The sequence below is a fragment of the Canis lupus genome, chromosome 16 (assembly GCF_011100685.1).
Source record: "Canis lupus familiaris isolate Mischka breed German Shepherd chromosome 16, alternate assembly UU_Cfam_GSD_1.0, whole genome shotgun sequence".
NCBI lineage: Eukaryota > Metazoa > Chordata > Mammalia > Carnivora > Canidae > Canis > Canis lupus.
The window spans coordinates 30018851-30035694 of NC_049237.1; the positions used below are offsets into that span (position 1 = coordinate 30018851).

General features: G+C 39.9%; 1 protein-coding gene across 9 annotated transcripts in view; it reads right to left on the reverse strand.

Moving 5' to 3' along the window:
- The window catches only part of UNC5D (unc-5 netrin receptor D), a 529465-nt gene that overhangs the window by 78475 nt on the left and 434146 nt on the right, over window positions 1-16844 (reverse strand). For 7 of the 9 annotated variants that reach the window (XM_038560132.1, XM_038560129.1, XM_038560128.1 and 4 more), the window contains one exon: window positions 7596-7628. The exons of the other annotated variants lie outside the window; for them this stretch is intronic. In XM_038560132.1, the coding sequence (XP_038416060.1) occupies window positions 7596-7628 (33 nt within the window). The remainder of the gene's footprint in view (window positions 1-7595; window positions 7629-16844) is intronic. 9 annotated transcript variants of the gene reach the window in all.

A 16844-nucleotide genomic window follows, 5' to 3' on the forward strand; every position in this document is an offset into this window, starting at 1 on the left:
TCTCTGGCCAAGTCTGATTACTCCTATTTTCAATAGACCTTGTACTTCAGGAGAATTTTTGTTGTTGTTCAGATTTTTTGCTCTTACTGAAAGGTTCTCCCCTCAATATCTGTTTCAATTTTAAGCATTCTTCCAAAATTGGCAATAAAGGAATTTATTTTATAAAATGTTTCTTAATAGTGCACCTTCAGGCATGTTATATTCCTCCTTTTCAGCAAAGTTGCCAGATTTAGCAAATAAAAATATGACACAGTTAAACTTGAGTTTTGGATCAATAATGAATAATTTTAGTATATTTCCCATGCAATATCTGGAATATGGTTATGCTAAAAATTTGTTGTTCACCTGACATTCAAATTTAAGGGTCCTCTCTTTTATCTGGTAGCTGTCCCTTTGGCTGCAAAAGAACTGTGCTTTTCCCCATCAGATAGGAAGAACAAATTAGGCTAGGGGATAGAGTAAAAAAGAATAGGATTTGAACTCTAACCCTTGAGAAAATAATTTTTTACTTTATTTAATTTCCTCTCCTAAAGAGTGAAGGCATAAAGCATAAACTCTGTAATCTTTGAAAATACTGACAAGTGGAGAGGTGGGGCCTGTGAATTCACCTTCTAACAAGAAACTTGGGTTATTCTCTTGCTGAAGAACATACTTGTCTATCAGCTCCTTCTCTATCTGTGCTAAGTTCTGGGGAATGAAATGAAGAAAATCCCATCACATTCATTAAGGGTAGAGTCAACAATATCATTGAAAATAGTAGTAAGAAAAGGCACACACTTAGGATAAAAATTGGATAATAAGGACATTGGAAGTGGTAAGAAAATTACAAATGTTGCCTATATAGATGTGTTGGATTGATTCACAGTAGGGATGATCCTGAAGTACAAAACAAGTCATGCAATTTGCAGAAAGTGCTATATTTAGGTAATCAAAAATAATCAGCAGGAGATGAAGAAAAATGATGGGCAAACTACAAGAAAAAAAAAAATGTATAATGCATGGATGAAAGATCAGCATCGAAACCAGTAGTCTAATGTTAGCTTAGAAGAGCCTAAAAGTCTGTTGAGAGTGTAAAGATATGTCCCAAAGTCACAGACAGTTCCATGGGCTCAAAGTGCTATTCAAGTCTTCATAGGCTAAAAGAAATGTCCAAATATAGTGTGGGCCACATAAATTCTGAGGCATTCCTTAACACTGTGAAGCTCCCAAAGGATGGTGATTCCCAGGCTCCAGAGCATTCCAATATGGATGAAGGCAGTACATTTTTACAAAAGACATAATGAGATGGGTGTTAGTGAGAAGGGTATACCTAGTTTTTAGACTTTAGGGACACATTTGGGCCGTTCTTTGACAGAAATGATTCCAGAAAGCACACGTTTTGGGCTTTAACTTCATGTCTGGTACAGAATAAATGATTATTCAAGATTGTGTCCTTCTCCTTCTCTGGAGTCATTTATCCTTTTCTACTTTGTATTGAAGCTGTGGGGAAGAAACATTTATTTTTTCCCCTCACACTTCACAGAGGAAAGACTATATAGAACAATTGTATAATAAATAGTTACCACATAAATGAGTAAAAATATTTAGAAGCAAATAGCTACTACATAATTGAGTAAAAATATTTGGAAGCAGACTTTATTTCACCTTAACAATAAAAGGCCTTGTGAGGAGTTAATAGGAGGATGTAAGGCATTAATTCAAGTGTTTTGAATACATACATGAATCCATCTCATACCTACTAGGCCGGTGGTGAATGCCACAGATATAAGAGTAAGTAAGACTCAAGCCTGTCTACCTGCAGGCAGGGATTGTCTGAGAAGGGGAATCCAGACCAGCATCGGGGCAATGAAAATAGAGAATTAGGAAAATAGTTTGATACTGGGTAAACTATAGGATGAATTAATGAGGGCTTGGTGGGTGAAGGTCTTATAGGGGATCTGAAGGAAGACTGAGGTCAACAAGTTCAGGATTAGGTGGAGGGAAAGTTTTCAGACAGAAGTAACAGAATATACATGTGAAAATGGGCAGAGGGTATTCAGAAAACCCAACCACTTCGTTTGGCTGAAGAATAAAGCAAGCAGCAAGTGGAACTTACCTAAAGATTCAGCTACTGAGAGAAGCTGATATGATTAAGAAGAGGAAGCTGAGAACACATCATTTACATATTCAGTAACCTTGGACTTGATCTTAGCACTAATGGTGAGCTACTGAAGAGCTTTAAACCCGGAGGTGGCGTGACCAGAATTTATGTTTCAGAAAGATCAGATAAATTGATGAAGGGCAAGACTGGATACAGGGAGGTAACTACAGAAAATCCAGGTTGGGAATGAAGATGTCCTGATGAAGTTTTAAAAAGTTTAACTTTTTTAAAGACGAAAAAAAGTTTAACTTTTAAAGATGAAGTTTAAAAAAAACTTTCCTTCTGGGACACCATTTTCTTTTCTTTTGGTTTCTCTCTTACTCTGCTGGCTATTACTTTTGTCTTCTCTGCAGTGACTTCTGACCTCCTCCACATCTAAATGTTGATGCCCTGGAGGGCTCAGTCCTCTGCTTTCTTCCTGTCTCTACGCACATTCATTAGCTGGGGATCTCTTTCAACCTAATGGCTTTAAATATCATCTGGACACCGACAACTCTCGATTTATGTCACCAGCCAGGACTCTCCTCTGACCTTGAGACTCATATATTCAACTGCCTGCTCAACCTCTCCATTTTGATGTTTAAGAAGTTTCTTAAAGTTAGCATCAGTAACACGGACTCTTGATTCCTCTCCCTCTGGATTTGCTATACCAACCACATTTTCTCTGTTATCAGTAATGGCAACTCCGTCCTTCTAGCTGCGTAGTCAAACTTTTGAAATCATGCCCGACACCTTTCTTTCTCTCACACTTGATATCCAGTCCATCAGCAAATCCTTTCAGCTTTCAAAAGATATCCAAATGTGATCTATTTTTTTCAGTTTCTAATGTTGTCTATCCAAGCTGAGCCACATTCATCATGAACCTTGGTACTGTAAGGGCCCCCATATTCTAACAGCCTAGATTACTGTAACAGATTACTGTTACAATAGATCACTGTTAACAGGTTTTTCTTCTGCTCTGATACCCTCTATGCTTATACTCAACACAGCAGGTGGAGTTTATCCTTGAAAATATTAGGTCAGGGATCCCTGGGTGGCGCAGCGGTTTGGCGCCTGCCTTTGGCCCAGGGTGCGATCCTGGAGACCCAGGATCGAATCCCACATCAGGCTCCCGGTGCATGGAGCCTGCTTCTCCCTCTGCCTGTGTCTCTGCCTCTCTCTCTCTCTCTCTCTGTGACTATCATAAATAAATAAAAAAAATTAAAAAAAAAAAAGAAAAAAAAAGAAAATATTAGGTCATATCACTATGACTAAGCCTCAATGGCTTTCCATATCACTCAGAGTCAAGGTCAAAGTCATTACAATAGCCTATGATACATTTGGCAGTTTCCCCTCTCATTCCAATTCTCTGATTTTTGCTATTAGGACTCTTCCCTTTGCCACTCTGCTCCAGGTATCCTGGCCTCCTTGCTGTTCCCCAGACACTCCAAGCAAGTTCCCACCTCATAGCCTTTGCATCTGGTGTTCCCTTTGTCTGGAATGCTCTCTTCCAGATGTCCAGAATGCTTGTCTCTGTTTTTCAGCTCTTTTCTTAAGTGCAGTTTTAATAGAGATCTGCTCTGAACACCTTATACAAAAAAAAAAAAAAAAAAGCAACATTCCTTTCTATCCACCTGAGCCCCTACCCTGCTTTATTTCTCTTGCCATCAGCACTATATGTTTTCTGGTTTGTTTGCATCCCATCCATCTCCACTCATTAAAACTGTAAGTTTTGTGGGAGCAGAAACTGCACCTGTTCACCTCAGTACTGCTTCCCCACCACTGCTTCCTAGCACATGGTACATACTCAGTCAACAGCTGTTGAGTGAACAGAGGGATGGATATGGGTAGAGTGAAAATGGAGAGATATTGATGCACTTGAGATCTGTTCAGATGGTAGAACAGTCAGATTATAATGATTTATTGAGTAACGAGCAGGAGACAAGAAAGGGAAAAGAGGGGTCCCAGAGACTGCCCTGAGTTACACACATGGGGAAGTGAGTTGATGGTGTAGTATTGGCTGAACGTGAGAAGATGAGAAACAGGACTGGATTAAGAAGAAGGGCAGATAAGGAGAAATTCAATTTTGAAAAATATGAGATGAAGGTAATTGGTAGACACCAGGAACCGTCCTGGAGGTGGCTGACTCGGGAAGTGGTAATGGGATTTGTGTTTAGCAGGCATTGCTGCTGGAAACTATGTGGAAAGGAGATGAAAAGAAGACCATGTGTGTGGTTCTGGGTTATTTTTCAGGGGAAAGCGAAATCCTTCTCATCCCTACAGTGAACTTGCTGAGCAAGCCTCTCCTCAGGAGCCCTGGCCTTCTGGAAAGCCACAGCCCCAAGCCTCCTAGAAGTCCCATTGTCTGAAGGCAGCCTTTTTCCATCTGACTCTGGGGGTGCGTGTTTGCCATTCAGAATCTACTATATTTTACTGCACCTCCTGACATTGTTACACAACATTTATTGAAAGCACATTTGATGGTAATGAAGTTTCTATTAACTATGATTAAATCTCATAAAGCACCTGAAGATAATTTAAGATGTGCAGAAGCAGAAAATGAAACATTCGGTTTAGTACATTAGGATACGTAATTGATTAAATTATCTCATTTACAATAAGTGCTTTCATGAGCTATGCAGTGCACATATTTTCCCCAGTTTGTCATTATGATTTGCCAACAGATATCTTAAGACCTCACTTTCTCTTTATACCTCCCTGCAACTCAAAGCTGGCTCCTTGGCCTGCCTGCTCACAGAGCACTGCTTTCGAACTGAGTAATATCTTCTCTCCACCAGGCCTTGTGGATGTTCATGAGTACAGCTATATATAGGAACAGGTTGTTTCTCAATTATCTTCATAATTGACTTTGATTTTGCATCAGTGATGATTCATATAGTCTTAAACTAAGCCCCTCTTTCACTGAACAACCACAGCCTGAATTTGTATAATGCACTCCTAACCATGCAGCTTACAGAACCCTGTCTGGATTCCTCTGGGAGCCTTTTGCAATCACATTGATTCTGTTAAGGTTTTATTTTTAGGAAATCACAAATTAAAACAGTTTAAGCGATTCCGTTGCAGTATCCAGCAATTAAGCATGGTGTTCATGAGTGAGAACCCCAAGCAAAAACTAATTCAGGAGTCCCTGAGGACTAGAAATAGCTACTGTGGGGTTTATGGCTGGAAGTACAGATGTAACCAAATTAAAATGGCACAGGACTCACAAACTAAGCATGAAATTAATTAAAAAAAAAAACACATTTCTAAGTAACTCTCATGGTGGCCACCACATGAACACCCATGATCTTGCTGGTGCTACACATGACAGCCAGTGGAGGGGCATGGCTACGTCACCCGGAGACAGTGGGGGAGGTGGGTCCAGCTGTCACTCTGAGGTCTTGACACAAGCACAAGCAGCCAAATATTTACTGACTCTATTTTTTTCCTCCCTTCCTCAACATACACATACACACACACACATATTCACAACCAGGTTCCCCCTCTTCAGCCTTCCTGAGTTCAAAATCACCAAGCAGGATGTCAGGGGATCACTATCTAAGTACCAATAAAGACTTGATGGGCAGTGCACCTCAGGGGGAAAATGTTAAGGAAGTTTGTTTTTGTTGTTTTGCAAAGTCCTCAGACTCTGCAAGTTAACGGCACCATTATATCTCAAGCCTGCCTGAAGCAACATAACGAAGTATGAACGTAACAGCTTTCCCAGATCTTTCTCTCACGTCTCCTGACCCCCGTCCCAAGATACCTATTTCTGTCTATCCTCACAGGATCTTAATTCCTTCAAAGAAGTTCGCTAATAAAAGCTATTAGCTCTCCCAAGCTATTTGAATTTTAATACCCTAGGATTTAAAAGATCAAAAGTCATTCACTTTACACTAAAATGGGAGATACTGGCTAGGGACATCTTCTACAAGCTTATAAACCAAACTGGGCAGCTTGCTACCTCTCCTGTACTTAAGAGCTGTATTGTTGAGGCTCTTCTATTTCAAGGTTCCCCTCCTAGGCTTCACATACTTCTGAGTGCTTCAGGATCATTTGAGGAACATAGGAAAATGTAGATTCTCAGGAGGGCCCTCCCTCCTCCCGCCATCTTGTTCTAGGGATTCTAATTCATTTTTTCTATTCTGAGGTGGTGTGTATTTAACAAGCTCTCACCACACCCCAAGAATCTGAGGCAATGATTGCTGATCCCCTTTTTGAGAAATATTTTTCTAAGTGATTCTCAGCCCACGCTGCACATTGGAATCTGAGGATCTTCTAAAAAAAAAAAAAAAAAAAAAAAACACCCAGGCATTCCTACCCTTACATGTGGAATCAAAAAAAAAAAAAAGAAAAAGAAACAAAAACAAAAACAAATGAACAAACAAAACAGAAGCAGATTCATAAATACAGAGAATAAGGTGGTGGTTGCCAGAGGGGTGGCGAATTGGTGCAATAGGTGAATTGGATCAAGAGGTACAAACTTGCAGTTATTTTAAGTCCTGGGATTTAAAGTATAGCATAAGGGAATACACTATATAATATTGTAATAACTATGTATAGTGATAGGTGGTAACTAGACTTATCATGGTGATCATTTCCTAATGTACATAAAGTTGAATCACTGCGTATATAATATTGTTTGTCAACTATATTTTAAGGAAAAAATCATATATATTGAAATATGCATTAAAATCTTTAGATCCTTAACAAACACAAAACAGGAATTCTAACCTATCCCAAATCTGATTCCATTGGTCTGGGGGTACAGCCTGAGAACTGGGCTTTTTAAAAGGGCCCCAGGTGGTTCTAACCCAGGTGGTTCAAAAGTTGAGCCAAGGATGAAAACCATAGGGTCAAATGCCTAGCTGCCAACCATTTACAGTGTGACTTTTCCCAAATCTTGCTGGATGTGTAAGGTGGATATGATGTAAAAGCCTCTCCAGGAGGCAAGTTTGTGTATGGAAAGCTCAAGCTAGCACCAACACCAAAGTTTTTAGTTTCTGATGATTTCACTGTGGAATACTGGTTTCTAGTCTACCCACTTGCTATGAATTTCACAGTTTGCATTTCAGGTGCCCCCTCCTCCTCCTTTTCCACCTAGGTAGAGAGGCTTGTAGTCAGGCTCTTGCACAACGCTGCTCTCATGAAAGCTTGTACTGACAAATATTTATTAATTTTAATGCTATAAATCTCCTCAGCAATAAGAATCCTAGATGACATTTGCAGAGAAATGGACTTATAGGCAGGCAGCATCAAGAGGAGAGATTTACTTTTACTCAGAGGTAGGGGAGGGGTGTGCATATTTCCTTTCGATTTAAATCTCTGATATGTGACTCCAAACCCAAGGAGTAGAAGTCCTGAAAGCCCTGGATCTTTTGCACAAACTTCAATTTTGTTTGGCTCCTAAACAAATACAACAGTAAGGCAGCAAATATGAGAATAAATTACATTCACAAGAGGAAAGATAACTTACTTTGGGGTTTTATTTCATGAAGAGGTTTTTTATCTAAAAGAAAGAAAGAGAAAAAGAAAGTTTCATTTAATAAATTTACATGGAGCAGATAGATTTCCTATATCACTGTATGTCCACCTCTATAAATGAAACATTTTCTCTATTTTTGCAGACGATAATGGATTATGTTGTCCGTATTTTTCCTTTTCATTCTAATTTCATATTTTTCTCTTGTGCAATATTTTCCTATGGTGATTGCTTCATTCTTTTTATTTATTTTTCCTTTTTTCTTTTCCCTCAGGCTTACTAGAGTTTCTCTCTGCTGCATTTACTAGATTCTTATCAGCATGATGAGAGCAGGGAGTTTGCAGCGAGTCCCCTGTTCCTATAGACAGAAGATGGCTCAGGTAAGAGATGCTATTTCACTATATGTGATGATGGGGAAAAAAAAATGAGCTGGTGAATACGTATTTACAGGGATCCTACTTGGTTTAGCAGTTATTGTATTGAAAACTTTCAGGCTATGCCATTTGCCCGTCTTTTTTGAGGATGGATGCTGTATTGTGAGCTTGTTGGAAGCTTGTTTGTTTCATATCTCTCTGATCTGTTACGATATGTACCATCTCTCTGAATGGATCAGGTCATTTTGTAAGCGTGGTACCTAGCAGTGCAGCAGGCAGGTGAAGCGGACAGAGAAAAATCATTGAAGGGTCCGGCTCAGGTGAGACCTTTTGATCATTTCTCCCTACTGCCCTCCAGCCACTCTCTCCTGCCCTGTCTGCCATCACTAGAGAACCTACTAAATCACTCTGAGACTTGGTGCCCATGGCTAACTCTGTCGTAGACTGCGGACAGGCTGCTTCCCATTACCCCAGCCATCCTAGACCAACACCACCTCACCATGACGCAGAAACCTGAGAAGACTCTGTTTTAATCACTGCATCGGGATTCCAGAAGATTTGCAGGGGGTGACCTCCCTCTTATCAGTCTGCTTCTGAGAACTTGGATGGAACACGGTCAGACTATGAGCTCTGAGGCTGTTGCTCATCATTCACAGAATCACACGATGGTAGGGGACCTTGAGAGGTCACCTTACACAGTCCCTTTCCTCCACTTGCCTGAGGGCAAGCCAGGCGTGGGGAGACACTGTCATTTTGGATTACGTTTTTAATGGCATCAAATCTAGCCCAGTACGTATGGGACAACTTTATAAACATTATCTGACTGCAACATATCCCCTCCCAGGCAGAGAGACACAGCTATATTCTGAATCCTTCACCAGATGCGTGTCCCTCTAACCCGCTCCTGCACTTAGTACTACTTCTGACAGCAAACCCTTGCAGTGTGCCTTCCTGAAGACAGCTCTTGTGGGTTCTGTCATCGATTTATCATGGAAGTAGCTTTTAAAAGTTGTAAGTCACCCTCTTGCAAAGGGACCACTGTTTGTTTGTTTTCCCCTCGTTATAAAGACAAGGATAAGTGGCAGAGGATAATTTCCAGCAAAGCTCTCTTTAAAATGAAAAATATTCATAAAAGATAATAATTTGCTCAAGGGGATAGGATCATATTCAGATTTTTACACAGTTAGGGTTCTTAAAACAGTCAACACTTGTGCCCCGCCCCCCCTTTCCTGCACGGATCTAGGGCTGCTGGTTTTCCCAAGATCGGGTTGGCACCTCCCAAAGTCCAGATGCTAATGCACCCAAGAATTAGAATCAAACGGCTTTGGTGGTTTTAACCTGACTTCAGATTTTGCTTATTGCATGCTATCGGAAAGCATTTGGAAGGGGCAGAGTATGCTGGCAGGCCAGGCCAAGATGTCTCGAAGTGATGCATTACTAAGGCTACACACAGAGACTTGTAGAACATCTGTTTAGGACTCTAGCTGAGCTTAACAGCATTTTCTTCCCCCTAAACCACAGGAACGCAGATTATGCTGGGTCGCAAAATGAAACTCCATTAGAAACAGGTGAGATATAGAACCACTCCTCAGAAAATAAATCAAATACCGTCAGGCTGTTAAAGCACCAAGGTGGTAGGGCTCTACCGGGCACAGCTCTAAAGAAAGAGTGAATGGGGCAGAAAAAGCCAGGGTTCAGCTGGTCATGAGACAAACTCGGTCGACAAGGGCACAAAGGGCAGAGAAGAGTGGGGCACTGCCCTCTCTGACCCAGCTCTGGGGTCATTGTTATTGGCAGTGGCATTGTGGGATTAGTGCAGACTCCCATGGTTAGCATAAGATTTCCATCTTCAATGGTTTTCATCCTATCTCAGCGTTCTCCACAGTAAAACGGAAATAACAATGTCCTTGGGCATCAGTGCTGAGATTAAATATGAGAAATATAAAGCCAATAGCTTAGCTAGCACATGTTCAGTATCAATAAATGGTAGCTGATAAGTAATATAATTTCAATATGTTATGAATAAGAGCATCATTGTCAGTCACGCAGAGCAAGAACATGACTCTGCTGCTGCTGCCTGGAGACAAGTCACAACTCCAAATCAGAAATTGTGGTGGATTTCAGGGGTACTTGAAGGGAGTTAAGAAACTTGTGTCCAGTCCTAGCTTCCACTTTAGGAAACTGAGCACAAGTTGAAAGCTCAGGTCCCTCATACAGAAAGAGAAAGACAAGGACCAGAAGACCCTTGTGGGCTCCCTAGCTTTCACCTACTATAAATTTGCAGAATAAGCAAAGACAATCCACAGAAATGCATCTGGAATGATTTTCTAAAGCAGAGTAAAAAATGATTCAAAGGGCCACTGCTCTACTGGAAGATTTGTTATGCTAAGGTCCAGCGTGTCAGTGTGCATTCTCTAACAGAAAAGGCTGGGAGCCTCTGGTGCCCGAGAGAGCTTCAGGCCCCTGGCATCAGCATCACAACTGGGTCCTGCTGGATTCTGTGAGATACCAGTATCTTGACAACAAGCTGCTATCATTAAACATTTCCCCAGTTTGAAATATCAGAGATTGTTCTACCATGAACTTGAGAGAGGTCTACCTATTGACCTCACTATACTGTGGAAGAACTGCTCAACCCCACATTCCACGTTCTTTTATTCTGTTTGCAAAATCATTCTCACAGGCCCTGGGCCATGCATCCACTTGGCCTTGGTCAAACAAAATCCTCTCTGCTTTCACTTTACCTCTCTCCAAGGCCACATTCAAATAACCCCTTAGTAAATTAATCCATTAGGGCCATGGTTCTTAATGTTGGCTGCACATTAGAATCACCTGGGGAGCTTTTTAAATAAATACCCAAGCCTGGGCCCCAGTCCAAGACCTCCTGACTAATTGGGGTTTGTGTTTTTGTGATTACCGGCTGCACCACTACTTCCTAGCGACAAATCTGGGGTCATGTGTACTCAACCAGTTAGTCTTGCCTCCCTAAGAAGCTTCAGGGTAGCTGTAGTATACCTGGAAGGATCCCTCCTGTATCCTATAGGCAGACAAATATAATTTTGAGCTAGTGGCAGTTGAGCTGTAATTTGGGAAAATCACAAGTTTTCCTGGGGTCTAACTTAGACACTGACAGGTACCTTTTGGGAAGTGGAAACTGATGTCATTGCAACTCAGTCTTATAATGATTGTGTGCATTTACAGGTTACAGATGCAAAAGTATGGTATTTTTTTAATTTTAAATTTAATTAGCCAACATAGAGAATATCATCAGTTTCAGATGTAGAGTTCAGTAATTCATCAGCTGCATTTAACACTCTGTGTTAGTATGTTTTAAATTGTCATGTTTTCTTTAAGAATCCTTATAGTCACTACACAATGTATCCAAAAATAATAGGGATCCCTGGGTGGCTCAGCAGTTTAGTGCCTGTCTTTGGCCCAGGGCGTGATCCTAGAGTCCGGGAATCAAGTCTCACATCGGGCTCCCTGCATGGAGCCTGCCTGTCACCAGCCTGTCTCTGCCTCTCTCTCTCTGGTCTCTCATGAATAAATAAATAAGATCTTTAAAAAAAACCAAAATTTTATATATATATATTTATTTTTTTCTCAAAGAAAAAAAACCCATAATTTTTTTTCCACACCAAGTGTTAACCATCCTTAATGTTAAGTTATATATATAAAATCTAGGTTTTTCTCCCCCTAAGATTTTATGTATATATAAAATTATGTGCACACATATATGTTTATATGGAACATTTTTACATACATACATTGAATTATCTTTTATATATTGTTTTGCAATCTGCTTTGGTCTGTACTCTGTGTGTGTGTACAGAGGTATGTATATTTATATATATGAAGAAGGGAGAGGACAATCTATCTTTTTATTTTTGGTAGTGATTCATTTCTTTGCCATCTTTACTTTTCTTGCTTCCTCTGTTATATGAGATGCTCCTCAAGCATTTCCATGGTATCCATTGTTCTTAGGAGCTATTTATAGCTGCACCCGTACCTTCCAACCCACAGCCAGCCTTATCCTTTCTCTGCTAGGAAACAAGTGAGGCGAGCTATGTGTACTCTAGCCCATATCCTAGGGATATAAGGAGAGCAGGCCTAAGGAGAAATGGCACATGAGGACAGATGGGTTTAACTCCAACCCACAGAGTGGGCAAGAGACTGCTGCTCAAAACTTGTGGTTGGTTATTTGAAATCAGCTTCTCTGCCTTTTAAAGACTACAAAGGTATGTTTGGTACCACAGTCTATGTTACCATTTTTTGAGAATCAGGTACAGAAGCCACTCAATGTGACTAAATGCTCCCCAGGACAGTGAGCCTGGACTCTCCTTCGAGGCAGCAATTCACATATGTCATTATAATTAATGATTATTACATTCTTTAATTTCACTAAACCACTCATGTCCCATTTTTTTCATCTCCAAAGACCATCTTTATTATTTCCTTCATAGATTCTATGCTTTGAAACCCTTTTCATCAGCTCCCCCCACAAAAGGTATGCGTTGACTGTTTTACTTTGACTCTCCAGAGCTGATTCTGAGGTCGGTGGAATAGTCAAATCTTCTTTCTCAGTCATTCTCTAGCTATTTTTTTATTCACTGGAATAAGTCTCTAGCATCAGCACCTAGTAGTCTACCATGATTCCACCTTGCCTGGAAGTCATGGCCAACTGCTCTGCCCGCCTTCCAGTCTTCTATGTACTGGTCACACCATGTTAAACGTGACTGAGTTTCTGTAGCACTTCAACGCAAATCCAAGCTCTGGTCCAATTGATCCCTGAGGTCTCCAGGCTCACCTCAGTGCTGTTGCCCATGCTGTTGGCTCTCTTTGGAATGCCCTCTTCCCTCCTATATAAAATGTCCTGTTTGCAAGGCACGGATCAATTTCTGATTCCTTCCTGAACTTTATGGTGATTATTTGTTCACAGGGATGTCTCATCCCTCTGGACAGCTTATAGTCACTGCAATACAGTGTGTGTGTGTGTGTGTGTGTGTGTGTGTGTGTGTGTGTGTATGGAGGGGGGGGTGCCTGGCCTGCTCAGTCCATAAAGCATGAGACTTGACTTTGGGGTTGTGAGTTTGAGCCCCACATTGGGAAGAAGGTTACTTTATAAAAGTATGTCTTTTTTTTCCAAATGTATTACTTCAGAACCATTCATATAGTTTTATACTTTTTAATCACTGCCGGTTACAGGTCCCTATCATAAATCATATTTAAATGATTAGCTCATGAATAATTGGCACTGCAACCAGAGAATCACAGTAAGAAAAAGAGGAAAAAGGAAATTAAAAGCTATTTGTTTGATTATTTACTGATTGGCAGAAAAGAAGTTGACGTTATTGATTACCAATGTGCTTCATTTATTCATTCTTTTCTTCTCCCCCATAACTAGAAATAATTAAGGACCAGTGCTATGCTCTCTGAATGCTAGCCAAGACTGCAGGAAATCCCAGGGCCTGGTCGATCTGCCTTGTATTATTAGCTCTGGCAGATAATTAAATAAACACAAGGCCTGCTTTGCTTTGGTGATACTACTGCGATTGAATATGTCAGGCAGACCCTGAAGATGACAAGTGGGGATTCTATTCTATGCTCTCAGCTATGCAAGTTCCTGTAGGCAGTAGAGCACAAAGAGACATGACCATAAGCTCTTGTGTTCCTCAAACTCTTCCAATGATCAAAACCATAGAAAACACAAAAAAGCATAAAACAGCCATCTCTGGTTTTCCACTCTTTTGAGTTTTTAATTTCCTAGTCGTGTTTTTATTTTTGTTCATTTCAAAGATCCTGCTCAGAATTACTCTTTAAAGACCATATTTATGACACACGTTACTGAGTTCAATTTTTGCTTCCTTATCCACTCCTCCTACCTACTCCTGCTCCTGCCCCTTTCCAGCCTGCACAGACTATTAGAAGATCTACTGCTCCTTTGAAGATGCACTCGGAGCACATCCATGGAAGACAAATGCAGAGAATAAAAGGTTTTTAGAGATTCCTCCTAGGGTTTCCCAGCTGGTCAGCAAAACCTGCCAGGGACATTCCGGGTCTGAGGCAAAAACACTCACCTGAATAAAAATCCTGAAGGTCTGAGATACATTAATAAATGAAAAACAACTCTATGGATGTCTTTCACCTAAGAATTGTTCAAGATCCCATCATGTTAGTTTGGGGAAGTCGGTGCCACAACAGAAAGCTTATGGATGTCCCTTCTCTTGATAATGATCTTTCAGAATTGCCCTTCAGTCGAAGCACATGATTAGTATACATTAGGAGATAGAGTCTTCTCTTTCAAATCTGAGGTCTCTTTCTAGAAATGTGCTTTGCCTCCTCTAAACTCAGACAAGTCTGTGTCCATAATGACCGTGTTCCCAAGGAACATTCGCATATTTCATTTTTGAGCTAAATCAGTTGAATTTCTAGAATCCATACCATCATTGTTATGAAGTTCTATCCATTTCCACCGCTTGTGTGTTAGTTTCATTTTGTGAGATGGAAACAGAGTAAAATATGCTCTTGGGTCACTGTAAATACTTTTAAGCATGGGTCCATAAAGACTTTATCAGAAATTTGCCTCAAAGTAATAAAATGCAATGTTTCCATTTTTGCTCCAAAGGAAGATGTCTATTAAAATCCTTTTCCTATCCAATAAATTAATTTGCTTTGATTCTCCCTTCCAACCACAATAGGCATACATACATATTATTAAAATAAACACTGTTCATATTGTAAAAGTTTAAGGAATAATTTATTGGTTAAGGTCTTGATGATTACTCTCTTTACCTTAAGGCAAGATGATGTCAGAATTCTTTAAAAATTTAAAAACCTTCTACAATGTAAGTGCCAGCCTTGACATAGGGTCATGGTGGTTTCCTGCTGTGTCCAGAGTTGTCCCTTTTGTGTTGCTGTATCATAGGTAAGTCTGAGTAGGGAATGGATGGGGATGGGGAGATTCAGGAGGGTGATAACTTAATGACTATTTACCAATTGCTAAGGAAATACTTAGCAACTGATATACCTAGGATATCAGTCTTACCTTAAAAAAAAACAAAACAAAACAAACAAAAAAAAAAAAACAAAAAAATAACTCCTTGAAGAGAGATTGTGAAGAACCCTTGACTTGTACATGTTTTTAAGCCTAGTAGACCGAGCTACTTGCATGTAGTCTATATGTGTGTTTTCCACCTATTCCCAGTCCCTAGAACAGTAAATGGAAGTTAGTAGGTACTCAATAAGTATTTGTTGACTATTTCTACAAGGTTTTTTTCTTTCTTTGTTTTTTTTTTTACATATTTTTTTAAAAAATTGGAGTTCAATTTGCCAACATATAGCATAACACCCAGGGCTCATCCCATCAAGTGCCCCCCTCGGTGCCCGTCACCCAGTCACCCCCACCCCCTGCCCACCTCCCTTTCCACCACCCCTTGTTTGTTTCCCAGAGTTAGGATCCTCTCATGTTCTGTCTCCCTTTCTGATATTTCCCACTCATTTTTTCTCCTTTCCCCTTTATTCCCTTTCTACAAGTTTTTGTTGAACACAAAATCAATGTCCATCAATTTCCTATAGTCTGTACAAATTCCTGGGATATTGTGGCTTTCAGGGAAAGGATTGAAATGGAATGCTAGTGGCCTGATTTGATGATTCATTTCCTAGGCAAGGCTGGCATGGTTTTACCTTTCTCTCATATCTAAAAGTTGTCCCCCCTCATGATGCTTAATAATCATCTAAATGGCTAATTTTAGGTGTGAACAAATTAAAACTTCTCCTCAAAACTGGCTAAAAAATAAGTGACTGAAAGCTCTGACATGTCAGTGGTATTATCTTCACATTTTATATGCATACATGTATAAACTATGTTATTGAAAATTACCTATGGAATATATATATATATATATATATATATATATATATATATATACAAGCTTACATTTAAGATATAAAATTGTAATAATTTAATGTTTTTATAATGGGATGAAACCTAGAAATCATCTGCTTTTTAAAATAGATATGGACACAAAGGCACAGAATCGGGAGAGACTTGCTCAAGGAACCGTGTTTGTGTATGAAACAACTGAACTAAGATCCAGAACTCCTGATTCTTGATTCTGAGCCCTTTTCATCACCACGTGCTCTCTTTCTAAATGATCATGGCAGTTTTCCACTCTACTGAACACTAACACTGTCCTCTGCCAAACACATGTATGCAAAGCCAGGTCTTTCCTTTTTGTAAGGAGCAAGGGGACGGCCAGGGTGATAACAATGCCTGTTGATAATGTTAATATCTTCATTTTAGGTAGCACCTTTCTCCATGATCTTGAAGAGACACATGCACGTGTAATTTAAGGAGAAAAGGTAGGATCAACACAAAGAGGTTTCCTCTATATTAATTCACTTTGTTAGTACACCCCAGAGGCCACTGAATTATCTACTCAGTTTTAAATCACTTCCTTGATTGGGTTCTTGCCATTTCTTTTATAGCTGGACCACTCTATGATCTCAGGCATTAAATCTTCCTCTAGTCTAGACTAATATTTCTTACCCAGAGTTGTGTACTGTTGAATCCTGATTAGATATACGGCAAATGTAGAATCTGGATTCACACAACTAATGAAATGGAAAGAGTTTGTTTTATACTACAGAAAGCCTAATTTTTGTAAACTTCCAAAAAAGACTCTGGATATCCATAGTTGCTGACAACCAAACCCATTAAGCATTTTTTAAAAATATGGAAAAATATGGCAAAATTGCTAATTTTGTGATGTGAGAATATACAATAAGGGAAGTACCAGACGTGTAACAAATATTAATCCAGAATGGTTGGCCATGGATGGATGATTCTGGAATCTGTATATACAGTCTA